Source organism: Alternaria rosae (assembly GCF_020736505.1).
Source record: "Alternaria rosae strain MPI-PUGE-AT-0040 chromosome Unknown BKA58scaffold_13, whole genome shotgun sequence".
NCBI lineage: Eukaryota > Fungi > Ascomycota > Dothideomycetes > Pleosporales > Pleosporaceae > Alternaria > Alternaria rosae.
The window spans coordinates 233,183-255,850 of record NW_025763582.1 but is presented as its reverse complement, the minus strand read 5'-3'; the positions used below and the strand labels follow the sequence as shown (position 1 = coordinate 255,850).

Below are 22,668 nucleotides of genomic sequence, written 5' to 3'. Positions count from 1 at the left end.
ACTCTTTCCGCGTCGGGGGAAATGTTTTCCATCTTGCCAATGGAACAAGCCCGATATCTGCTTCAGTGTCTACTCTACATGTTCATCTTTTAAGAAGACCACAATGCGATAAGCTGGGTATAGGACAGTAGTATAGTTCTCGGGGGCCGTGTCGTGTTCGTGACGAGGTGTAGTCTAGAAAGGCCGAGATTAAGTTCGGATGTCTCGTGGCCTGTCGAGACGGTTAGCTACGTGTGTCACAGCGTATGACACACTATATTGGATGGAAACCATGACCGAATCAGACCAGACGTAACAATGGAAAGGTGAATGCTTGAGAGCTTTTAATGCTTGGTGGTGTGTATTGATGAATTGTATTATGACTCAGCCTTGTCTGATTGTAGTCCCTAAGCATATGCTGAGAAGTCGGCCGCAAGCGCCTACATAGTCGACTGAAAAGATCGTGAAGGCGGGGAGCGGTATTAGAGATCAGCCGTGCAGGTTGGGCTGAGATGTACCGGAGGGTGATGGTGGTACTGCAGGTCGCTACGTTCAGCATGTACCCCAGACCCATCGTCGCATCACTATAGTTCAAGGGCCGCCTAACATGCGTGCGATAAAAGAAACCCCATATTTTGGGCCGCCTGGCGATCAAGAACTCCCGTCTTGCCTGTTGAACAGTGCGTTCAAACCAAGGCTAGCTTCAGTATCCTGCCTGCGAGGTCGTTCGAATGTCGGGCTCGTTTCTGTCGCAGTGATGTGTGCATTTTCGCGCTGGTTGTCGGACATATCCAGGGAAGGCAGTCGTGGTGGGTTGTGCGATGTGCTATCTCCAGACGTGCTATGCGCCATCGGAGACGCCTGTAAGGAAGTTTTCTTAGTCTTGCGTGATTTCATCTCTTTCCATACGAATCGAGCCTGGTGAATTTGACGTCTCAAAGCGATGGTCAGTTTTGATAGCGCCCATGCTGGAACGATGCCCAGCAGCATGTATAGCTGGACGAAATCCGCACCCCCCACGAAAATCATTAGTGCTGTAGATGATGCACAAAGAACCAAAGATCGAGTCGCGACTTTCCTGTCCGCCTTAGATGGGAGCGAATTCGCAATGTGACCAGACCCGCTCACGCCATCACCCTGCACGCGGACGGATGGCTCGATCAGCGGCTCGGATGCGGTAAGGTTCGGAGATGAAGTGTTTGCGATATCGATCTGGTGCAAACTACCCTGTGTTGATAAGGAAAGGGAGCTGTCCAACGCGGTTTGTTCTTCATTGATTCAGCAGAGTCATCATGAGAGTGAAGACGTGGCTTACCGTTTATGATTTCAACTAGAGCAAGCAATGGAAGAACGAGCAAACCGATCGCAACGACTTGACCAAAGCCAAGCATCCCTGCATCGCTCGATGGGTAGACGTCGGCTACTAATACCGCAGAAATCGTATTTGCCGTCCCGAAAACGAATTGGAAAGCCCACACGGGGATCTCAGAGAGATACGCTTCATGATATTGCTCAAGAAAATACCAAACAGATATCTTTGCCGTATCACACGGTGGTTTCATTCTAGTATCATAGTCAAGACGGGCATCTGCGATGATGCTTGCCAACTCCATTTCGGAGGGGGGTTTCGATCGGCTCCAGAGATACATGAATATGCGATCCATTAGGGTAGCGGTGACATGACGTTGGTAAGCGACTTCCGGAGCAGCTAGTCGAGCTATGGCCGAGATATGTTTTCCCCATAAGATTGTCAGTATAGGAATAATCTGGGTTACGAGCCGGATGACACTCATAAGCCCGGGATCCGATGTCCACTCCTCCAACGTGCATTGGACTATTTTGCTGCTGTAGCCCTCTCGGAGATTATCCACGAGAAAGGTGAACGTGAACAGAATCAGAAACACAAGCGTGAAAGCTACGCGACAATACCTGACCCATCTGTGATGGGCTAGGTGATTTCGCAGTACATCAAGTGACAAGCTGTGCGTCGTAGCTGAAAAATAAGCCAGCGACGTAACGATATGCCATTCATTCTGAGATATAGCACATCTACCTGAAAGCGCAGCAATCAGTATTGAGATTCCCGTTATAAGCTGTTGGTCGCTAAGCATCTTGATGAATTTGACAAGAACATGGCTGCGGCTTTGTTGTTTTGGCGTCTGTATGAATATGGCAATTTCCGCGCTATCGTGGCGCCCTTTTCGCCTGAATGGGCCCTTCAGTATTGTAATTGCATGCTGATCAGTTGACTGTAGCAGACCCGAAGGCAAGGTCGAGGTTAGGTACCCCCGGATCACCACCACGAAGACAGCCAAGGCGCTGAAGTAGAATGATACGAGGATCTGGCCTTACATTAGCACAATGAATCAAATGAAGATTCACTACTTACCCCAATACCTGCGATGTCTGCATTGACCTTTCTTTGTGATGGGCACTTTGGTTCCCATCCTTTGGTCCCCCACCGGTCTCTAATGCACGCAGTACAGTCGATGGAACTACCACAATTGCCCATGATTGTAGTTACTCGACCAAACAAATCGGTGAAGTATCTGGCTACTAGGAAGGCTTTGCAGAGACGTAACAGACGTCGCTCGTATGTGCTGGTGATGATTCGCGAGGTCGAGGAATGGCCAGCACGTGGCAAAGAAGGGTCTTTGAAGCCGCTGCGAACTGGAATAAACCGGAATTAAACGCAGATAAAATGGTGAAGTGGTGAATATAGTGTAATTGTCCCCTGAGTTGTGTTGAAGAAAACGTTGGTGAAGATACCCGGTTGTCGCCTTGACAGCAGCATGTAAGCAGCCTGGTCGAGCAGGTGTGCCATCAACGTCACCCTCAACGCCACGACGCCTTGATTGGATGAGTCTGGGCCCCCAAATATACCACAACATGACTGCATTGAACAAAAGGCAAGGCAGGTTTAAATATGAACGGTAGTTGCAGATCCACGTCCCTCTCAGGATCACATTCCCAACACCGCCTCAACTGGGTAATTAACGAATGCGCGTCTGGAATCTATCGCAAATGATTAGCGCATGCTTGTACGGCACAGCAAATTCATGATTGTGAAGAAGAGAAGTAGGAAGCAGCCATCAAATGGGGAAGGTGCTGCGCTACACGCTGCTGACCACTGCAGCCCGGGGGTCGCTGTGATTCATCGTAGCCTTGGCGAATATACACTGCAGGAAGGCCAAGACCGGCTACGAGTATCTGGCGATCTATCGAGGAGGTTAGAAACACTCTTCAGAATGTGTGACGTACCATAGAATATACATACCTTTTTAACGTTGTAGTTGAAAGGAAGTGATAGTGACAGAGCGGGGAAACTGCCAGCACGCCCAGCACCCGACGGCACCTCCCTCCGGGCCGAGTCATGCTACAAGCTAACCCCCCGACTGCGCTATGATGCGCGAGTCATTGACAGCTACGAAAGCCTTGAGACTCGTTCAGTCGCTTTCCAGAAACTCTACTGCACTAGTATTACAATTAGCAAGGGCCTACAACTCTCTCGAATTACATAACATGTCGTTGCGTTGGAATAACAGATTGATGAAATCAGAAAGTATACAACATCACTGTTACAATTGACACACCATTATTGTTGTTCATTCATCTTTCATTCATACAACCGGTGCAAACCGGCCTCATTGGGGTATATACAACTTTCTACTCCTTGCTCAGATCCGCAATCTGCAACACCGCCTTACCAAAATTCTTTCCCTCAAGCATACCAATAAAGCCGTCGACGGCATTATCAATACCCTCAGTAACACTAATCTTCGCCTTGAAGCTACCCTCAGACAACCACTTTTGCAGCTTCTCCTGGTGCTCCTTTGCGTGCTTGGGACCCATGTTCTCATCTCCAACGATGAAACCACGGATGGTAAGGCGCTTGGCAACAATGTTCATGAGGTTGCGGATGGGGTACTGCTCGCCGGGCTTGGAGTTGTATTGGGAGATCATGCCGCAGGCGATGATGCGACCGAAGTTGTTCATGGCGTTGATGGCGGCTTCGAGTTGCTCGCCGCCGACGTTTTCGTAGTAGATGTCGATGCCGTTGGGGGCGAGGCGGGCGAGGGCATCGGCGGGCTTCTCGGTCTTGTAGTTGAAGCCGGAGTCGAAGTTGAGCTCCTTGGTGATGAAGTCAAGCTTCTTGTCGTCGCCGACGGAGCCGATGACGGTGAGGCCCTCGTGCTTGGCGAGTTGGCCGACGAGTTGGCCCACGGCGCCTGAGGCTGCTGAGATGAAGATTGTTTCGCCCTTCTTGGGTTGGCCAATCTCGTAAAAGGAGGACCAGGCGGTTAGACCGGGCATGCCTAGGGGGCCGAGGAAGTACTTGGGGTCGAGGTTGTAGGGGTTCTTGAGCTCCATGCAGTTGGCGACGGCGTCCTTGTCTAGGACGGAGTACTCCTCAATGGGGCTGATGCCCATGGTGATGAGGGTCTGGCCCTCCTTGAACTTGTCGCTGGCAGACTTGACGACCTTGAAGATGGAGCGGTTGGTGATGGGCTTGCCTAGCTCGAAGGGAGGGGAGTACGACTTGACGTCGGGTGCACGCATGCGGCCGCGCTGGTAGGGGTCGAAGGAGGCATAGAAGTTCTTGACGAGAAGAGCTCCCTCGGGGAGCTTCTGGTCGAGGTCAATGTCGCGGGCCTCAACAGCGAGGTCCTGGCCTGGCTTTGGCCATCCCTCTGGGACCTTCTTGAAGATGACGCCCTTGTTCTGAACCATGATGATGTGTGTAGTGTGTAGAATTGGGTATTAGGAAGGTATGTGTAGGGTATTGTATGCTGATGTTGTAGAGTAATGTTAATAATTTGATACTGGAGATTGAGACATGAGCACCTATCTATATACCAACACCTCTAGCTGACAAACTGTGATTTCACCGCCGAGAGAAAGACCCTGATTGCATCATGGGTGGAGGGAGGGACCGGAGGCGCCGTCCTAGCACGGCAAGCCCAGTCGTAACGTTGCATATCGGCCAGTGACCGGCAAAAAGACGCAAAAACGAATTTCGTCCGACCACCAAAGCCACTTCTTTGGTTGAAGGCCTCGACGCGGGGCCCGAAACTTGTCGCAAATGCAGAATCTTCGAGACAACGTTGAACGACACGAAGCCATGACGAGCGCTCGCGCCGGGAGTCACCCGTTTTGGGAAAGGTGCCCGCTGCGAGATTTAAGGCTGAGCCGAGGCAAGTGGGGCGTGGATTGGTAATGGAGGGGTGTAGCTAGAAGTCGCTATGGATTCAATGCACTCAGCGGTGAGAATGCGAGATAGTGTGCTGACTTGGAAGGCTTCATGAAACGTCCAAGCATGTTTCTGATTCGTCTTGTGCATTGGCAATTGGAGCAGCATGTCAGAAAATGATCACGAGCAAGCTAAGTGCGTCTCAAAGCGTGTCGTACGAAAAGCTCTACAGTATTAATGCATAGTCTGCCGGGGGGATACGGGCGTAAGTCGGTACATCGATTCCTATGTCTCCGTTGAATGCGGTACGGGATGAATTACTTGTGTATTTGTCAACCATCATCTTTCCTTGAAAACAGTCAATTGCTCCATAGAGCTATCTGACATGTATCAACCTCAAACATTTATCATGGCCTCTATTCCGTGCAAACCAAGAAAGTTACCCTTCTTATGCGATCCCATGCTTTCTTCCGTCGTCTATGCCCAGGTGGAGATGAATACGCATGCCAGGCACTATCGCTGTCCTGGAATACCGGGGGGCTCTACTCCTCCTCCTCTTCTTCCTCTCTGCTATCCACAAAGAAGTCCCCCTCTTCTTCCTCAGGCTCCATGACCTTCTCTATCAGCTTCAGCGTCTGCCGTAACGGCAAACCAACCACATTATCATATGATCCTTCTATACGCTCGATGAGGCATGCGCCAGCTGTCTGTATACCGTAGCCGCCTGCTTTATCGTTGCCGTCGCGCGTTCTGACGTATGCGAGAATGAGTTCGTCGGTAACTGTGCATGTTAGTGTTCTACTCAGACGCGTTTGGGAGGGATTAAGTACCAGTAGGATCAAACTTCACCGTCGTCTCCTCTACATGTGTCTCCATAGCATAGCCCGGGTCTACCGCAGACTCCAATGGCTTCATCACGGCAACAGCCGTCATGACCTTGTGCTCGCCCTCATCTCTCAGCATCTTCAGCGTTGCTATATGGTCCGCCTCGCTCTTTGGCTTCTCCAGTATTCGCCCAGCGTACGATACTACGATCGTGTCGGCAGCGATGACTATGGCGGGTTCGCCGCGCTCGCGATTGTTGATCTCGGTCTTGTATACGTCATGCGCTTTGGCCGACGCGGTTTCGAGGACGTAGTTCAGCGCGCCGAGTGAATGGTCCAGGTTTTCGGCAAATTTAGATGGGACTACGTCGATTTTTGTGAGGCCGATCTAATCCAAATTAGCATATGATGCTTGTCGTCTGGTGGTGAGCTTCTCACCTGTGCGAGAAGCTGTCTTCTCCGCGGTGACGCACTCGCGAGCACAACTCTCGATCCTCTCAATTCATTCAGCGCTGGCAGGCTGAGTGGCGGAGGTGGTCCTGGGGGCGGTCTCTTCGTTAATGGTGCGCCTGATCCCGATTTGTTTTGTGGAATTGGTGACTTTCGTGCATCTTCGTATGAGGGTGGGGGGTCGGACGGTAGTAGGGGCTCTTTGACGTCCATTGCGGCGGATGAAGTATGTGTAGCGATCAGGTGATATGCAGAAACTGCACTTCGACAACAAAAGGTTAAGAAATTGGGTATGCGCTGGTGTTGTAGTAATGTTGGGGATATCTCTTGATGAAGCTATGGATTTCGGGGATGCTGAAGGGTCCAAGCTCCTGCGCCACCCGACTGCATGACGTTCGACTGGGGAGCCGCAACGCAGATCTCTACTTCTGTTTTCCTTGAACTACTACACCTAATCACTGCCACGAAGAAATCGCAACGTATTGAGAAGGATACTCTAATTCAGTAATCATAAACAGCATATGGCAGGCACGCGAACATCAAGACCGCAAGCCATGTTTGACTCTCCGATCTATACCCATTTCTACGCCGCATATTTCCCGATTCCTTTCCTTTTCTTGCGCACAATCATGTACAGCGTAGAAGTTGACATCAGCATCATCACGCTCGTCTCCTCCCATCGACTGCGCAGGTATCCAAAACTGCAATATGCCATGGCTATAGTAAGATACATAGAACGAGCGTTTTTTTCCCGTACGTGCATTCATCCGATGTTTCTTTTCCTTCTCCTCATCCCCTGTCGCTTTGTATGGGACATATAATGGCATCCACCGGTACGCATCTTGTCCGGCCAAACGGAACTGGGCTCCTTCTGGGTAGTGATAGCTTTCAAGTCCGTTGCCACCGTAGCCACACGTTCTTACGTGTACTGTTCCAGCGCTGTAGTCCGAGTTGGTTTGATGTCTGCACCTTGACTGACGTATCAAGGTGAGATACTCGTTTGAATACAAGGCCCATGTGCCCTGCAAGGACGCTATAGGGAGCGTTCCACGAGCTGCAAAGATTCTAGCAGTCGAGCGTGACTCGCACAAAAACAATGCGAAACTTTTCCAGTTGTAAAAGTAGATCCAGTTTTGGCAAGGGCCTTCTCGTAGACATCGTCAGAACTTTCGTTTGGTGGTACAGTACCTGCTTGGCCTGCGCTCGCAGCTTCCGATATCCTACGTTGTATTCGTCCTGGTTTGTGGACTTTGTTGCATGAGCTGATGGTAATGACTACGAGCTAAGAATGCATACTCACCAGCAAAGAGATCAGCACGCCTGCATAGCTGACATGAGCCTTGATCACGTAGTTTTGGCCCAGAAAAAGATGTCGGCGCAAGATACCGTGTGCAACCTTGAGGTAAAGTGGAGATGTATGGCGCTTCGTAGTGTGGTACTGGTCTGCACCAATAGTTCTTTATGAACCTGGTGGTTGCTATTTCTTTCTCCGTCCTATCCAGGATCCCAACGAACGTGTAGTCGTCTTCCTTAATATTGCCGCCTAGTTCTTCCGCTGGAATGGTTAAAGTAGTGTATGGACCATCAAGGCACGACATTGTCATGCGTTTCGAATGCTTGAGCTTATTCCGAAATATATCACCATCATCCACCTGGATATTATGGATCCTACAAGCAAAAGATTTTTGCCTCAAAATACTCGAAAGTTAAAAAATGCTTGAATCCAGGAATTGTGCTTGCAGCCTCAGTAGTTTCTCCACCACTTTTCCAGCGTCGTCCCGAACGAAGGCTACCTGCCGTCCATGTACTGGCAAGCTGCTCGGTTCAGAGAGTCGGATTATCCTTTTAGTGCAATTCCGCGTACTGTGGAGAGTACAATGTATATTCACCCCGGATGGGTAACATTGGAATGTCGCCATAGCTTTTACGGTCTAAAGTTCCATGTCTTATCCCTGATACAACATGATTGAAAGCACGAGAAGCTTCGTATCTGTACTGATGATGTAGTTTGTGCGCAGCGTTGACAGCAGATCGAACGCTGTTGTCTTCGTCAGCGTCGGATGTGCTAGATGCACCGTCTCTTGCACTTTCGTTCCCCCTCAAAATCGCCTGTCCATGGATGATTCGACGGCCAAAGTTCCAGGGTGGCCGTATAGCGTGACTCGTAGATGTCCCAATCAAAGCTGAACTCGCTGCAGGTGTAGCCGTCGAAGACTTTATCGTCAACTTCCATGCCTTTGACGATGAGCATGTCGAGGTATGCAATCGAGTGAACGTCCCAAGTCACGGTAACATAATTTTCCAGGTCTGTCCTGCGTGCTTCGCTGCTTTCGTCGTCTTCTTCCTCTCCCGAAGCAATTCTTTCCTCAAGCGATCTTTCGATGGCTCTGCCACGCGCTTCGCGCTTCGCGTGTTTTTGTCGAGCCCTGTCGTGATCGCCGGCCGGAATATCGCTCTCGCGATCTGTGGTATCTTCGCCGCTAGACTCAGTGGTCTCAAGCTCGTCCTGTTCGAAATCCGAAATTGATCCGCCTTCTCCATCATCTGTCCTGTCCTCTTCAATGGCAAAAAATTCAGTATAACCAGTACTCTCCCTCCTAACAGGATCAGGTAGAAAAATCTTCAACCTCAAGTACCCGTCGCGGAGAAAGATCAAGTGTATTCGCAAGGAGTAATGCTTAGCCTCATCAAGCGCAGATATCTAGTAATTTAGCCATAATACTTCGAAAGTGCCTTGCCATTTGTCGCAAGTTCCATCCCAGTATAACCTTAAGCTCGCCTTTACCCTAATAACCTCGGCACGTCTTGAGATTTTCTCGAATATCAATCAATCTTGCTCAGACTCGTGACGGAAGTATGCTTTATGCGCTTTCCAGAATCCGTCTAACCCAAGATCTTGCGTTCCGAGTACATAATGTAGGTCGCGCATTTCAGGAGGGTTAAGATTTCGTCGACCTGCCGCAGTCGCTCAGATAGCTGTGCTTAGATCTGCTCGACCTTGTCTTCATATCTCAGGTGCCTAATCAGTGCATCTGGGTAGACTTTATATTTGCAATCATGTTCGTGAGAAGGCGGTCTATCCTTCTTTGAATCTGATGGTATTATGGCAGATGGGTCGTGTTGCCGCTCTGCAGTGCGTATACTTGAGTGGTTGCTTGCGTAGCTCCAGATACTTACGCTCCTTCGACGTAGAGTGTTGGCCCATGATACAAAGCGCACACTGAGAATTGACTGCCGAATGAAAATGTATAGTTATTGCAACAGAGATCGAATGAGACGACCTAAATATCCGCGCAGTAAGGGGAGCATTTAATAGTTCGATCCCCTTGAGGTTGGGGTGAAGGAGGCGCTAACTGACTAACCATACTGAGTATAATGCAGCGCGTCGCGCTCGTGTTACAGGGCCGATTACCATACAAACCACGATTTACAACAGCCAAATGATAACGATCAACCCCCTCAGCTAGGTTTTGAGTATCGAGACAGCGTTATCCGATATTGGAGATACTCTACAGATCTCAGTCTACCAATTTCGTCTTGTCAACGTGGAACATCTTGAGTATTGCCTCGTATGCTTCCTCAAAATCGATCTTGTCAATTTCCTTCTGCATCTTCTCTCTGCCTAAGACAATCTCTTTGGCAATGCTGAGCCAGTCGAGGGTGTCGCTTCCTATCATATCTTTGGCGCTGCTGTCTACCTGTACCGGCAGTAGCTTGCCATCCTTCTTCCTCACGATGCCATCGACAATGACAGTCTCGATATCGGCCGGGCTCGAGTGCAGGATGATCGCGGCGACGGGATTGTGTTGCGCAGCGCCGACCATGCTGGGACTCAGAGCGTCGAAGATGACCAGATCCGCTTTGTACCCTTCCGCAATACGGCCAATCTTGCTGCTCAAGTTCGCAGCCTCTGCGCCTTTGATCGTTGCGAGATTGAAGGCGGCCTCGACACTGAGGCTATCAGGAAGATCTCGTGGAATCTTGTCTTGCTTCATGATGTGTTCGTTGTGGTGATTTCGCGCATTGCCGAGACCAAGTTTTGCTTCAGCGATAATAGAGCCGGCAGTGGCGGAATGGCAATCAACGCCAAGCGCGCTGTTGTCCTGTAGTCCAATCGAATCTCCGCTCACGCCTCCATCTGGGAATGAGGCATCGAAGCAGTAGGACCTCCCCATGGCCATCTGGAGCTCTGAACTCGGGGTAGAGCTCACGAATGCACCAGCGGCCTTCAAGAGTTCAGCATCAGCCTTGACGATGGTACCACCGTGCGAAACGATAATCTTCTCGTCGAGTAAACCATGCTTCGACGCTGCTTGTATCACACTACCTCCTAGCGATACAGAGCCGTGGGTGGTAATCGTCTTGACGCCTTTGGCATTCACCTTAGCAAATATGCCTTTGATCATATCTGCAGGCAGAAACCAAAAGTCGAACGCGAAACCCAGCGTTACTCTTCCGTCCCCGAAAGGTCCATTATCGGCGAGTTCCTCGAAGGTGTTCATGACCCAGTCCTCGAGGAGGTTTTGATGCCAGGTGAGGGGGTTGAACTGCTTGACGAGCGAAATGGGAGTGTAGCAGAACACGGATCGCATGCCGGAAGATGCAGTACCTGCGATGGCGGCTTTGGCGTGTTCTGGTGAGCGGGTGATGTGTGCGTGCTCAACCACCGTGGTCGTGCCAGCTGCGATACTCTCCAGTAAACCGGCGAGCTGACCGTAGAAGACATCTTCGGGCGAGTACTGGAAAGACTGCGAATTGCCTGCTCTTTGTCAAAATGAGGTCCTATAGTTCGACATGAAACCATACCAGTCACCATGTACTCCAGCAGCTGCTCATTGGCGTGCCTGCCTTTGAGCTGTGTTTGCCAAGCATGACGATGTGTATCGATAAAGCCTGGGCTGATGATTTTGTCAGTGCAGTCAATAGTCTCGATGTCCTGACGCGATTCAATCTGATGCGCGACTTTTGTGATCCTGCCCTCTTCGACAAGAATGTCAGTCTTGGTAGGAACGACGTGGTTATTCGCATCATGTATCAGAGCAACACCGCCCCGCAGAAGAAGACTTTTGGAAGCCATCGCACGAGTCGCCAGACCTGTGTATAATTGTCGCGCTTCCACCATGGCTCAACCAAGAGGTTATATACCTCGCTCGTTACCTTGTATGTTGCATTACGCCCCGGTCAGGGCTGAGGTCATCTCTGTTGCCTTTGACCCCTCACTCCGCTTTTATTGGCACTCGTGGACGCATCAAGAGCGAGGCGCGAGTTTTCATGGCGTTAAGGCTTCATCGAACGACGAGAAACGGAGTTTAGAACAATAGTCAGTTGTGCGCCGAGGTTTACCTGCATTTCGGCCTATCAACAGGACACACGCATCGTCGCGTGTGGGTGTCGCTGAGGTCAGCTCTGCGGTGCTAATGTGTTGGTTTTCGCGCAGGGTCGATGACGTAATCTCGCGATTGGTTCAGCGCTGCATCGGGGGCTTCATGCGAGACTCCTTCTCTTTCATTCACTCCAGAACACAAGCGGTACGTCTATCCACGACGAAATCAGATCTTCTACATTCTTATTAATTTCTGCGGCGCTGTATTTGCGCAGCATATCCTGCGCGCCATAGACAGCAGTGGACGCCTCAATTCGCAGATTTACTGACATTCGCCAGATCACGCATGATCGATGGTCAAATGCGCTATCAAGACCAAGCACGTCACGCGTCACTTCTTTCCTTACCACAATGATCTCTTTTGAACGAATACCACGATCACTCCGATTCTCCCTCCTTGCGGACAATTATTGCCCGACTAGGTGGTGGCCGAGATGAACCCCCCATGAAGGACAACAGTAAACGCTATCTTAGTCGACCATCCCACGTTCTATACGAACCCCAGACCCTCCTCGGCGATATACACGCGAAGGTGCATAGGTTTGGGCTGGCCAGACGTCCGGGACAAACCGCCACTCGCTTCTTCAATCCTCACGAGGATGTGGCCTTGTACAGCGTAGGAACTCCCGCAGATCATGCAGACTTCATACTGTTCCAGACTCTCGGTTCGTGTTGGAACCCACGTCGGTGGTTCTGCTTGCATGCGATAAAGTGTGGTAAACCAATGGCGTCCAAGCATCTAGGATAGTTACACATCGTAGCACGCGGGCTGAAGAGGCGACCCAGGCTGGTTGTAGTGGCATTCCGCTAGCTCGTGAGGGTGTGTGTAACTGAGCAGTTGCTTCTTCTCGAAGAGCGTGTCGATTCGCTGGCCCGTGTGAGTGTGATCAATGCCTCAGATGGCGTGCTACCGCGAAGTCTAATTATATGGCCTAGAATCCAGGTAAGAGTTCAGCTGGAGGGCTTGTGCATGGATGGCATCAAACCGAGACCCTGGTTGCACGGCATCTGGAGATGAATCTGGCGCTTATCGTGCAGCAAATGAGGCTGGAAACCTTACCCAGATTAACAACCCCAAATGTGGCTTTGCGGAGAGTCTTGAGTTCTGAACCGCGTCCAAGAGCTCAGCAATGAGATTGTACCTTGTTCGGCTTTGCGCACAACCACCGCCTTCCTGGCGTACATTTGGTCGAAGTATCGGAACTATCTCCGCACTCGGACGAAACACACCCAATGTGAAGACATTGGGGAGGGTGCGCTTGGATATTCGCCATCTGTTTCAGTGCATTAGCTCTTCACATCTGCCATCCCGAATGTGACAACCTTCTTACAGCACCGTCTTTCGGGCGCTAGTGTGGCTGCAGTAGGCCTGTCCAGGTAAGCATCGTGTTTGGTGCCAATGCCGCCAACCGAGATGTCGCAATCCTTGGCATCAATTGCGAACGTTACGCGAACAGTGTACGCCAGATGCTAGTTCGTTGAGATACTGCAAGACTGGGCATGTCCACTCTTCCTTCCTGGCGTTGGTCTTGCCATGCTCGTTGACATGAAAATTTCCAAACAAAGAGGAAATTGCACAAATTGGTAGCATGGACAATGTCTAGGAGCTTGTAAGATACGGTGTACACTAGCCATGGCCAACCAGCGACCCCAGATCTCCCACGCGATCCTCCAACGCCTCCAACGCCATATCTCCGCCTTCGGAAGCCCAGACCTCACAAGCTCAACGCTTCGCTGAGCCCAGCCTGCCAAATTCCTCGTCTTCCATCTGCCAATAAGTAGGATTCTGCTCAATGCAAAGCACGTCATGATCGGGCGCTGTGCAGTGATAGCATTGCTGCACTGTGATTTGCACGGAAAGCTTCTCTCGCACACTCTGCCCACGCCAAGCGCAATGTGCCGTCTTGTTAGACGTCAAATCCCTGGGATGGCGTCGGCCCATAGCACATGCGGCTGTGCCTCCGCCTTGGATCTGGAACTATGTGGCATTTCTATTTGACCGAACTTGACATTCTCCCACTACTTCTCCACGGGGGGCTCGTTCACGCAACGTACTATAAGGTTGCACCCATCTTCCCTCGGTCTGGCAAAACGTCGGGTCTTCCAGATACTCGTTACCTTGTATCACCACGCGCGTCTTTGGGTACATTTAACCCGGCCGGAACCCTACTTGACTTGATTCAATCTGTTGTTCACAAAATCCTAGGAGTCCAGGATACAGCCTTCGCTGACGACGTCCGCCAATATGGCATCCGCTGGTCAGAAAGCAGCCAAGGTGCTTGGAATCAATCTTGACTACCGAAAAGAGCCCGAGGTTTCTGGCGCTGCATCAATATCATCCGTGGAAACATGTAAATACTGTATAGTCTGTCATCCGACAAGAGCTAATAGGATGTAGACGTCGAGCGCGAACCGACCGCAAAGGAATGGCTTTCTCGGTTCAAGCCGTCAGCGACCGCCACGAAACGCTACCTACGAAGCTTGTTTCCCTTCTGGGATTGGATATTTCACTACAACTTGACATGGCTCTTCGGAGACTTCATCGCCGGCTGCACCGTTGGATTTGTTGTCATCCCCCAGGGTATGGCATACGCTTTACTGGCGAAGCTTCCTCCTGAGTATGGACTCTACACCAGTTTCGTCGGCTTCATCCTCTACTGGGCTTTTGCTACATCCAAGGACATCACCATTGGTACCGTTGCTGTTATGAGTACCATTGTCGGCAACATTGTCACAAAGATCCAGGAAAAACAGCCAGAGATCGAAGCCGTGGACATTGCCCGGGCTCTTTCCGTTATCGCTGGTTCCGTTCTCCTGTTCATCGGTCTCACACGTCTTGGAAGGATCGTCGAGCTCATCCCTCTTGTTGCGATCACCTCGTTCATGACAGGCGCAGCCATCTCCATTGGAGCCGGACAGGTCCCAGCCCTCATGGGTATCTCTGGCGTCAACACACGTGGTCCCACGTACCTAGTCGTCATCGACACCCTCAAAGGCCTTGGACGCACAAAGCTGGATGCCGCTATGGGATTGACTGCCCTCTTCATGCTCTACGCCATCCGCATCTTTTGCAACTTCATGTCGAAGAAGCAGCCGTCGAAGCAAAAGGTCTGGTTCTTCGTCAGCACACTGCGGATGGCCTTCGTCATTCTCCTCTACATCATGATCAGCTGGCTCGCCAACAAGGACATCCCAGGTCTCCACAATGCGAAAAACGATGTCAAGATGGCCAAGTTCAAGATTCTGGGTCGTGTGCCGCGAGGATTTCAGCATGCCGGTGCCCCGAACATGGACACCAAACTTCTCTCAGCAATCGCACCTGACATTCCAGTTACGATCATCGTATTAATTCTCGAACATATCGCGATCTCAAAGTCTTTCGGGCGCATCAACAACTACGTCATCAACCGTAAGTCGTTCTCATGTCTCGGATGAGGAAATACTGACCCTGCTGTTTAGCCTCGCAAGAACTCGTCGCCGTCGGATTTACGAATGTTATTGGTCCATTCCTTGGTGCCTACCCGGCCACCGGCTCGTTCTCGCGAACCGCTATCAAGTCCAAAGCAGGTGTCCGTACCCCGCTCGCTGGTATCTTCACTGCAGTCATCGTCCTCCTCGCCTTGTATGCTTTGACGGCAGTCTTCTTCTACATCCCTTCGGCCGCGCTTGCCGCCGTCATCATTCACGCTGTCGGCGATCTAATCACGCCACCCAACGTGGTCTTCCAGTTTTGGGAAACGTCACCTCTGGAAGTAGTGATTTTCTTCGCAGGTGTCTTCGTAACAATCTTCACGAACATCGAAAACGGCATCTACGTCACCATCGCGGCCTCATTCGCACTCCTGCTTTGGCGCCAGCTGTTCACTCACGGAGCCGTTCTAGGCAGAGTCAGGATCTACATTGCCAGTCCCGAAACTATGGCCAACAAGGACGATGGTCACTTCACTCCTGGAACTACCGCTTCTGTTCGTGAGGCTTTCATCCCAATCAGCCGCAAGGATGGCTCAAACCCGCTGGTCGACATCGAATCTCCGTACCCCGGAATACTCATCTACCGTTTCACCGAGGGCTTCACATATCTCAACCAGCAAGGCTACATGGATGAACTCGTGCATCATGCGCAGACTATTTCCCGCCCAACGACACTGGACAAGTACCAAAAGATCGGTGATCGACCATGGAACGACCCAGGTGAGATTGACACATGACCAGACTGCCATTCAATATACTGACTTTCACAAGGCCCACGTCGCGGACAACAAATCAACGTCGACGACAACCGACCCATCCTCCGCGCCATAATCCTAGACTTCAGCGCCGTCAACAACGTCGACGTAACATCAATCCAAGGACTCATCGACGTACGCGCGCAACTCGACCGCCACGCCGCACCCGAAACAGTAGAATGGCACTTCGCCTCAATCAACAGCCGCTGGACCAAACGCGCCCTGACAACCGCTGGCTTCGGTTACATCGACCGCGAACGTTTTGCCGCACGCCAGCACTGGAACCCAGTGTACAGCTACGCACCTCTCGATAACTCGGGCTCGAAGTTGCAGGACGAAGAGGCGCAGGATGAGATTAGCGTTGTTAATAGGAGTAAGGGTCTGCCGAGTGGTAAGGTGACTACCGTGCATGGGCAGAACAGACCGTTCTTCCATATTGATGTGGCCGCGGCTGTTGAGAGTGCTATTGCGGGTGTTAATGGGAAGTTGGCGCAGACTAGCTCGGGGAGCTCACATGAACATGAAGTTGGGCAGGCGGAGTTTACGACCAAACAGGATTAGATAGACCGTTGTATACATCTTTCGCTTTGCCAGATTTTCGGCACACTCATCCATACATCGAATACTTCTCTAGCGTGACTAGCGCAGCCATTCATATCATTCTTTGTTTCATAAGTTCATATATACAAGAGGTCACCCTCATCATAATCATATACAGCGAATCCCCTCACCCATACCACCTACTGCCTAACACACCCCGTCTTATCCGTCAACTCCTTCGGGCACGTAACCTCCTTGAAGCTCACACTGGGATTATCCGCATTCTTAAACCAATCGAACCGCCACTGGCAGCCCGGCTTAAGCTTCTCAGGGAAACCATCACACTCCGACCTCGACGAGATACCGCCATACTGCTGGCCCCAGCCATTCGGCGGAGCACCGAACTGCGCGGTACACGCGTTGAAGATTCCGACGCCACCGCCCGGCATGGCGATGTCGAAGTGGTTGTCGCCGAGGTCGCCGCCGGTGTTTGTGGTTTGCACGATCATTTTCTTGCCGGAAACGGGGCCGGATGTGAATGTCATTCTGTTGTATCGGTCGTCAGTCACATCTCATCTAAATTCTGATGTTCAGCAGAGTGGTTAAGGTAGACATACTCATAGCAAGCACAGCACCAGTCCCTCTCCGTCTTCCCCGCGAGCTTCACAGCTGCGAATCCATACGCGAGGTCGTCGTTGACGGCCCATGGCGACTGGTTAGTGCACATGTATGCCTCGCCTCCTCCGCTCTCGCATCCGCTCTTTGCGTTTAGGTTCGTGAGGGGGTTATCGTTCTTGTCGCAGGTGGCGATGGGTTTGTTGACGGGCGCTTTTCCAGACCAGGCACAGGAGCCTTTGCAGCAGTCCCAGTAGCGTGTTGTTTTGCCTGTGGATTGGGCGGTGACGGTGGCGAGGCCGGTTGTGAGGGCTAGGAGGGTGATTTGCTTGATGGATACCATGGTGGGCGGCTGGTTCTGTAGATTAGTTTTGGGAGGTGGGAGTTGAGTTTGGTGAGCTTGTCAGTTGGAGCAGATTCACTCGAAGAGAGCAGCGAGGTTTATATATCAATATGCGCCAAGTCACTTCTCCATTCTATCACCCATGACGGCACTCTTCTAGACTACCATCTACCCCACAAAACGCCTTCGACGCCTGTCCTAGATGCCTTCCCGTCCTCCCACACGGTACTAAACAGCCCTAAGAACCCTGAGAGCCCTTGCAGCCGGTGGCACAAGGCCGCAGCCGAAATGATTTCTGGATCTCAAGAACGCCCAGCACGTCAGCACCCACTGTTAGCGCTGCACACGTGTGGAAACAAGAGCAAACATGCTTGCTCAAAGTCATCATTTTCATCTATTGGAGTAAGCGGTCAACTTGGCTTGCGGTGGCAGTGGACAAAGAGGTGTGCGACGCATGCGTACACTAGGACGTGACGTTCATATATTGCGGCGGTATTGTCGGCTCCTTCTTACTCGCTGGTAAAGTGCCGGGACGTAATTCCCGGCCCACCAAGTTTAATGAGACGTCAGGGAGTTTTGCTGGCTGGAAGCAGAACACAGCGGGGTGCATATACGAGGTGTTTGATAAACGTTCCGCGAAAAGCTTGATTCTGCTGTGAACTTTGCGGCTGAATGTGTAGCTGCTGATGATCGTACAAGCATCTTGTGAGGTCAGGAGTTGGGGAGTTGGAGAACAAAGGGCGGTTTAGCGCAGTTTCAGAATCATACCGATGCTCTTCCTAGCATGGAACACGGAAATGGCCAAGGATCTTCGCATGCTGCGAAGGATGAGGCGCTCATTGGTTGATTTCTGGGATTTAATTTATTGCAGCGTCATTCTTCGGCTGCTCGGGATGTACATGAGGCTGATGACGAGAGAGGTGATGAAGTTGTGCTTGGAATGAGTGCAGTCGCCGCGAGTGCTAGAACACATTCTGCAAGCCACACCACGTAGGAGGCGTGAAATTCGGGTTTCATAAGTGCTCATCGCAGAGCGTTACCGGAACCCTTGCGCAAAGGTATTTGGGTGAGTACCACCACGGCCTTTGTCCATCTTGACATTTGTCGGTGTGACTAGTGATCAAAATTGCGTGGCGCCCCACAATCTTCGCGGCTACTTCACAACCGTTCAGCTAACGGCCTACATGCATCTTGTATAGCTTCTAACCGTGTTCCACGGTCCTGGTATCCGTTTTGGTCTTTGTTCGGTGAAGTGTAAAGTGCCGAGCCACTGTTTTGGTGAGTTGGAGACACTGAGATGTCGGAGAACGCTCCGGTGCCGCTCATTCGTGGTCTGGTGTGCATTTCAATGGGTCCTTGCCGAACTTATGAACTCAGCCCAGATGATGGGCGTGTTGGCTTGTATAACCTCTCAGCTGGCGGCTGAAGCAACAAATTCCAACCTTGCTCTTTGATGCTTTCAGCACTGTGATGATACTGGGACGGTGCGACCAGCCGTCACTTATATCTCACCATGACCTTGTCGTATACGTGAGTAGTGAGCCGTGGGTGTATGTGTAAACTGCCATTGAGCGTGTGCCCTTCGTGAGCGGCGAACCTCTCGCTGCGCTATGTGAAGCTTGACTTCATGATTCAGGCCGTAGACCCGCGAGTAGAAGGTGGATCTCAGCAAAAAGACACGAGAAGCGAAAAGAACACCGTTGAAGAAATGACATCAAACAACGCCCTCCACCTCTGATGCCACCAAGGATACCCAGAAACAATGAGGTCGAATCCGTGTGACCTGAAGATCCAGTCGAGCATTAGCACCAACCCAACGACTCTTGCAGTATGCTTGATCATCAAAAGCGCTCCATACTTGCATCAGCCGTCCATGCGCGCTCAGCGGTCAGCGCTCAACGCTCAACGTTCAACGCCGACGATCTCTCCCTTCCACATATCGGTTGTACCATATCAGAGCCGTGATGCTCAAGACGAAGTAAAGTACATAACCGGCAGCAAGGGCCCACACTTGCCGTTGAGTAATCTCGGGATATTGGACAGCGATACCCGGCTGCTGCCGTTGAAAAAACTGTTGACTCATGGTAGAAGTTTGGTAGTGTGATGTTGCTTTTGGACTGGTTCGCCGTTAGTTCGCCGTTACTTGGGTCGTACTCGGACGCTGAGCGTTGAGGAAGTTAGTATGCTTTTTGGAGGACAAGGAGTAGTTGTGAGGTTAGCTTTTAGACACAGTTGATACAGGCAAGGCTATTGAATCAAAGAAGCAAGGCTGGAATGGGATGCAGTGAAGCCGACAAAGAAAAATGTGTGAAGAGAGGCATTGAAACATGACCCCTTCGTGGTTTGCTGCTGTTCCTTCGCGGACAGAAGGAAAACATTCATGCGCGTTGTTTGAACCACCGTCGCATCGGCAGGACTCTCGTATCACGACCCGAACTTTGTCGCGCATAATTTCTTTTCAGTGTTGAACGACTCCAAGCGGAGTAGCGTGAGTGGTGGACTTGACAGGAACCGCGGAAATGAGGCATCGTGAACCGCCCATGGGACGTCGAAGCATGGAATATCCCTCACAAACATCAGGTGAGAGTACTCCTTTTGTCGACGCGCGTTCATTTGGATTGATGATGGTGATCAACACCAGGATACAAACTTCCACAATGAGGCAGCAGCAAATGCCGATCCGAATCCGCGATGCCCGAACCAGCCACTTGAAACGGGCCATGACGTAGCGCTAGAAGCGGTAGGCGCAACGCCTCATGCCCCAGGTTACCAGCTCCTCGGCACCCCATTACCACACCCAAAACTCTGACACTGTGCAGCTTCACGCCCCCGTAAGCCGGTTAGGCGCAGCCCCAGCGCGGCATCAGCATGCGCTGCAAGGTCAGCGCCGTGCTTCATAACGCGCCATTATCATCATGCCCTGCTCACCGCGGTTTGTGGCGATCCTACGCGCACGGGAATGACACGCCGTGACAGGTCCGGCGCATTTGACGAATCCACACCGGGGGCATTGATCGCCAGGTCGCTTCGGCCACTTGCACACACGGTCATGCCAAAAGGTTATGATCGCCATAGCCTACAAGTCGCTCAAGAGGAGCATGCCTCCTCCCTTGAACCTTCCTCTTCTTTCCTTATTCATACGAACTACACTCCGCTGCTACCTCGCTCCCCGCTTTACCCAACCTCCGCCGGCATCCGATGGCTACGGCACCGCATCTCCACTCTCTATCAGAACACTAGCGAGATCCATACACACGTTCATTCTTCTTATTACTATACTGTCCTTTCCAGCTACTACACTCTTTACTTAGACTTTTCGCGGTTCAGCCCGGAGCTGCACCATCACTATTAGACCGCCATGCCTAATCGCTCCTTCCTATGCCGACTAATCTTCTGCGCCGTATTCGCCGTATCCGTCCTTAATATCTTCACCAAGGCCACTCCGCCCCTCTTCCACGCCGCAAAGACCTCGGCGCATGAGCACTCCGAAGAACTCTTTTGCCCGCAGTCCAAGCTCGCCGATGACGTCTTGGTCGTCTTGCGAACCGGGGCCACCGAATCACTCGAAAAGGTGCCGGTGCACCTCCGTACCACGTTACGTTGCGTCCCCCACTATGTTATACACTCGGACTTGGAAGAGGAGATAGATGGACACGTCGTCCACGATGTGCTCAAAGGAGTTAGTGAAGAGACGAAGAAGACGAATGACGACTTCAAGCTGTACCACCAACTACAAGAGCACGGAAGGCGAGGCGTGAAACAACAAGAAGTCCTCACATCGCTATCCGGATCGTCGCAGGGTGACTACCTGCGCACCGACAACGATGGCTGGCAGCTTGACAAGTGGAAGTTTCTCCCCATGATCGACCAAGCACTCGAGGAGAAGCCAGACGCCAAATGGTATTTCTTCATGGAAGCCGACACGTACCTAAACTGGAACAACCTCCTCGAATTCCTCGGCAACTTCGACGACAGCAAGTCCTACTACATCGGCAAGCACCTCTTCATCAACGAAGTCGAATTCGCCTACGGCGGCGCCGGCTTCGCCCTCTCTGCCCCCGCCGCACGTAAAGTCTCCGCCCAACGCTCCCCCCGCATCTCCGAATACGAAGACTTTACCAAAACCCACTGGGTCGGCGATTGCGCCTTGGGAAAAGTCCTCGAAGACATCTCCATTCCCCTGCACCGCGCCTTCCCCCATTTCCAAGGCGACTCCCCCGCGACTCTCGATCCCGCGACGTCGAAAATCGATCGCGACCTCTGGTGCTACCCGGCTATAACGTACCACCACGTGTCTCCCACTGAGATCCAAGAACTCTGGTCGTTCGAACAGGATTGGTACAATAGGCATCCTATTCTCCTCCGCCACAGAGACATCTTCATGGAGCTCGTACGCCCTAAAATCGGTCCTTCAGTCACAGCCTGGGACAACATGTCCGCCGACAAAGAATACAACGCCCACGACCACTCCGCCGTTGCCAACAAACTCGAGCGCAACGCCTGGAAATCTTTTGAACACTGCCGTACGCTGTGTGAGGAGCAGGATGATTGCATGCAATTCTCATTCAATGAGGGGAGTTGCGCTATTTCCAACAGCTTCAAACTGGGTTATGTGAAGCCAGGTGCGCGGATACGGAGTGGCTGGATGGTTGATCGCGTGGATGATCTCTTTAGGAGTCTGGAGGAGCAGTGTGGACTCAGGGATTGGTTCGCGCCCATGGAGAGTCCGAAGGAGAGGGAGAATAGTGAGTTGAAGGTTAAGATGAGGAGGAAGAGGAGTGTGATGTGAGAATCCCTTGCATCACCACATCAACAGTGAAAGATCTTGCGTTACAGCAGCATCAGGATTGGCGTTTTTCATGGTTTGCGTTTTTTGGTGGTTTGCCGTTTGATTTGATGGAGATGATGATACCCCCCCAAGACACTCGCTTTAGATTCATAAGTTTCAGTACTATATACTACATCGCTGGATGGAAAGAAGGAAGAAAGGCTGCACTGCGCAGGACCTCAACTCAAGTAAAGAACAAGAACAAATAAACAAATGCTAAAGACAACTTCACAACTGCTCGTCCTTCGTCCGCCTCATACTTGATATAAGAACGTCTGTGAGCGGATTT

General features: G+C 51.4%; 8 protein-coding genes across 8 annotated transcripts; 3 read left to right on the top strand and 5 right to left on the bottom strand.

Moving 5' to 3' along the window:
* Positions 1-310: 310 nt before the first annotated feature.
* BKA58DRAFT_62471 (uncharacterized protein) lies at positions 311-2,578 on the bottom strand. Its single transcript, XM_046175640.1, has 3 exons — positions 2,369-2,578; positions 1,295-2,321; positions 311-1,247 (listed from the first exon to the last, which is right to left on the bottom strand). The coding sequence occupies exons 1-3, from the start codon at positions 2,489-2,491 to the stop codon at positions 631-633; spliced, it is 1,767 nt and encodes a 588-aa protein (XP_046020214.1). The 5' UTR covers positions 2,492-2,578; the 3' UTR covers positions 311-630.
* A 993-nt stretch (positions 2,579-3,571) lies between these two features.
* On the bottom strand, positions 3,572-5,059 carry BKA58DRAFT_394450 (NADP-dependent leukotriene B4 12-hydroxydehydrogenase). Its single transcript, XM_046171197.1, has 2 exons — positions 4,829-5,059; positions 3,572-4,777 (listed from the first exon to the last, which is right to left on the bottom strand). The coding sequence occupies exon 2, from the start codon at positions 4,708-4,710 to the stop codon at positions 3,646-3,648; it is 1,065 nt and encodes a 354-aa protein (XP_046020213.1). The 5' UTR covers positions 4,711-4,777; positions 4,829-5,059; the 3' UTR covers positions 3,572-3,645.
* A 466-nt stretch (positions 5,060-5,525) lies between these two features.
* Positions 5,526-6,781, bottom strand: BKA58DRAFT_61910 (Maf-like protein-domain-containing protein). Its single transcript, XM_046175637.1, has 3 exons — positions 6,433-6,781; positions 6,001-6,382; positions 5,526-5,951 (listed from the first exon to the last, which is right to left on the bottom strand). Exons 1-3 carry the CDS (start codon positions 6,655-6,657, stop codon positions 5,713-5,715), a joined length of 846 nt encoding a protein of 281 aa, XP_046020212.1. The 5' UTR covers positions 6,658-6,781; the 3' UTR covers positions 5,526-5,712.
* Positions 6,782-6,879: 98 nt separating this feature from the next.
* BKA58DRAFT_61905 (uncharacterized protein) lies at positions 6,880-7,371 on the top strand. Its single transcript, XM_046175636.1, has one exon. It carries the CDS (start codon positions 6,966-6,968, stop codon positions 7,263-7,265), a length of 300 nt encoding a protein of 99 aa, XP_046020211.1. The 5' UTR covers positions 6,880-6,965; the 3' UTR covers positions 7,266-7,371.
* A 2,171-nt stretch (positions 7,372-9,542) lies between these two features.
* On the bottom strand, positions 9,543-11,846 carry BKA58DRAFT_394444 (uncharacterized protein). Its single transcript, XM_046171196.1, has 2 exons — positions 11,251-11,846; positions 9,543-11,203 (listed from the first exon to the last, which is right to left on the bottom strand). The coding sequence occupies exons 1-2, from the start codon at positions 11,564-11,566 to the stop codon at positions 9,963-9,965; spliced, it is 1,557 nt and encodes a 518-aa protein (XP_046020210.1). The 5' UTR covers positions 11,567-11,846; the 3' UTR covers positions 9,543-9,962.
* Positions 11,847-13,854: 2,008 nt separating this feature from the next.
* Positions 13,855-16,704, top strand: BKA58DRAFT_61892 (sulfate permease 2). The gene is made up of 4 exons (XM_046175635.1): positions 13,855-14,178; positions 14,226-15,236; positions 15,287-16,018; positions 16,070-16,704. Exons 1-4 carry the CDS (start codon positions 14,073-14,075, stop codon positions 16,612-16,614), a joined length of 2,394 nt encoding a protein of 797 aa, XP_046020209.1. The 5' UTR covers positions 13,855-14,072; the 3' UTR covers positions 16,615-16,704.
* On the bottom strand, positions 16,704-17,633 carry BKA58DRAFT_61857 (endoglucanase-5). The gene is made up of 2 exons (XM_046175634.1): positions 17,211-17,633; positions 16,704-17,139 (listed from the first exon to the last, which is right to left on the bottom strand). Exons 1-2 carry the CDS (start codon positions 17,549-17,551, stop codon positions 16,794-16,796), a joined length of 687 nt encoding a protein of 228 aa, XP_046020208.1. The 5' UTR covers positions 17,552-17,633; the 3' UTR covers positions 16,704-16,793.
* A 3,276-nt stretch (positions 17,634-20,909) lies between these two features.
* On the top strand, positions 20,910-22,340 carry BKA58DRAFT_325667 (uncharacterized protein; the record flags this gene model as incomplete). The annotated part of the gene is made up of 1 exon (XM_046168025.1): positions 20,910-22,340. The coding sequence occupies one exon, from the start codon at positions 20,910-20,912 to the stop codon at positions 22,338-22,340; it is 1,431 nt and encodes a 476-aa protein (XP_046020207.1).
* Positions 22,341-22,668: the final 328 nt, after the last annotated feature.

Bases quoted from the DNA above. Each gene is read 5' to 3' on its own strand.
- BKA58DRAFT_62471 (XM_046175640.1), bottom strand. From the start codon at position 2,491: ATGGGCAATTGTGGTAGTTCCATCGACTGTACTGCGTGCATTAGAGAC. The intron at 2,322-2,368 runs GTAAGTAGTGAA...ATGTAAGGCCAG, and splicing joins CAGACATCGCAGGTATTGGG to ATCCTCGTATCATTCTACTT. The intron at 1,248-1,294 runs GTAAGCCACGTC...GAATCAATGAAG, and splicing joins TCTAGTTGAAATCATAAACG to AACAAACCGCGTTGGACAGC.
- BKA58DRAFT_394450 (XM_046171197.1), bottom strand. From the start codon at position 4,710: ATGGTTCAGAACAAGGGCGTCATCTTCAAGAAGGTCCCAGAGGGATGG.
- BKA58DRAFT_61910 (XM_046175637.1), bottom strand. From the start codon at position 6,657: ATGGACGTCAAAGAGCCCCTACTACCGTCCGACCCCCCACCCTCATAC. The intron at 6,383-6,432 runs GTGAGAAGCTCA...AATTTGGATTAG, and splicing joins GAAGACAGCTTCTCGCACAG to ATCGGCCTCACAAAAATCGA. The intron at 5,952-6,000 runs GTACTTAATCCC...TAACATGCACAG, and splicing joins GGTGAAGTTTGATCCTACTG to TTACCGACGAACTCATTCTC.
- BKA58DRAFT_61905 (XM_046175636.1), top strand. From the start codon at position 6,966: ATGGCAGGCACGCGAACATCAAGACCGCAAGCCATGTTTGACTCTCCG.
- BKA58DRAFT_394444 (XM_046171196.1), bottom strand. From the start codon at position 11,566: ATGGTGGAAGCGCGACAATTATACACAGGTCTGGCGACTCGTGCGATG. The intron at 11,204-11,250 runs GTATGGTTTCAT...GACAAAGAGCAG, and splicing joins GCTGGAGTACATGGTGACTG to GCAATTCGCAGTCTTTCCAG.
- BKA58DRAFT_61892 (XM_046175635.1), top strand. From the start codon at position 14,073: ATGGCATCCGCTGGTCAGAAAGCAGCCAAGGTGCTTGGAATCAATCTT. The intron at 14,179-14,225 runs GTAAATACTGTA...AATAGGATGTAG, and splicing joins AATATCATCCGTGGAAACAT to ACGTCGAGCGCGAACCGACC. The intron at 15,237-15,286 runs GTAAGTCGTTCT...CCTGCTGTTTAG, and splicing joins CAACAACTACGTCATCAACC to CCTCGCAAGAACTCGTCGCC.
- BKA58DRAFT_61857 (XM_046175634.1), bottom strand. From the start codon at position 17,551: ATGGTATCCATCAAGCAAATCACCCTCCTAGCCCTCACAACCGGCCTC. The intron at 17,140-17,210 runs GTATGTCTACCT...CCGATACAACAG, and splicing joins TGGTGCTGTGCTTGCTATGA to AATGACATTCACATCCGGCC.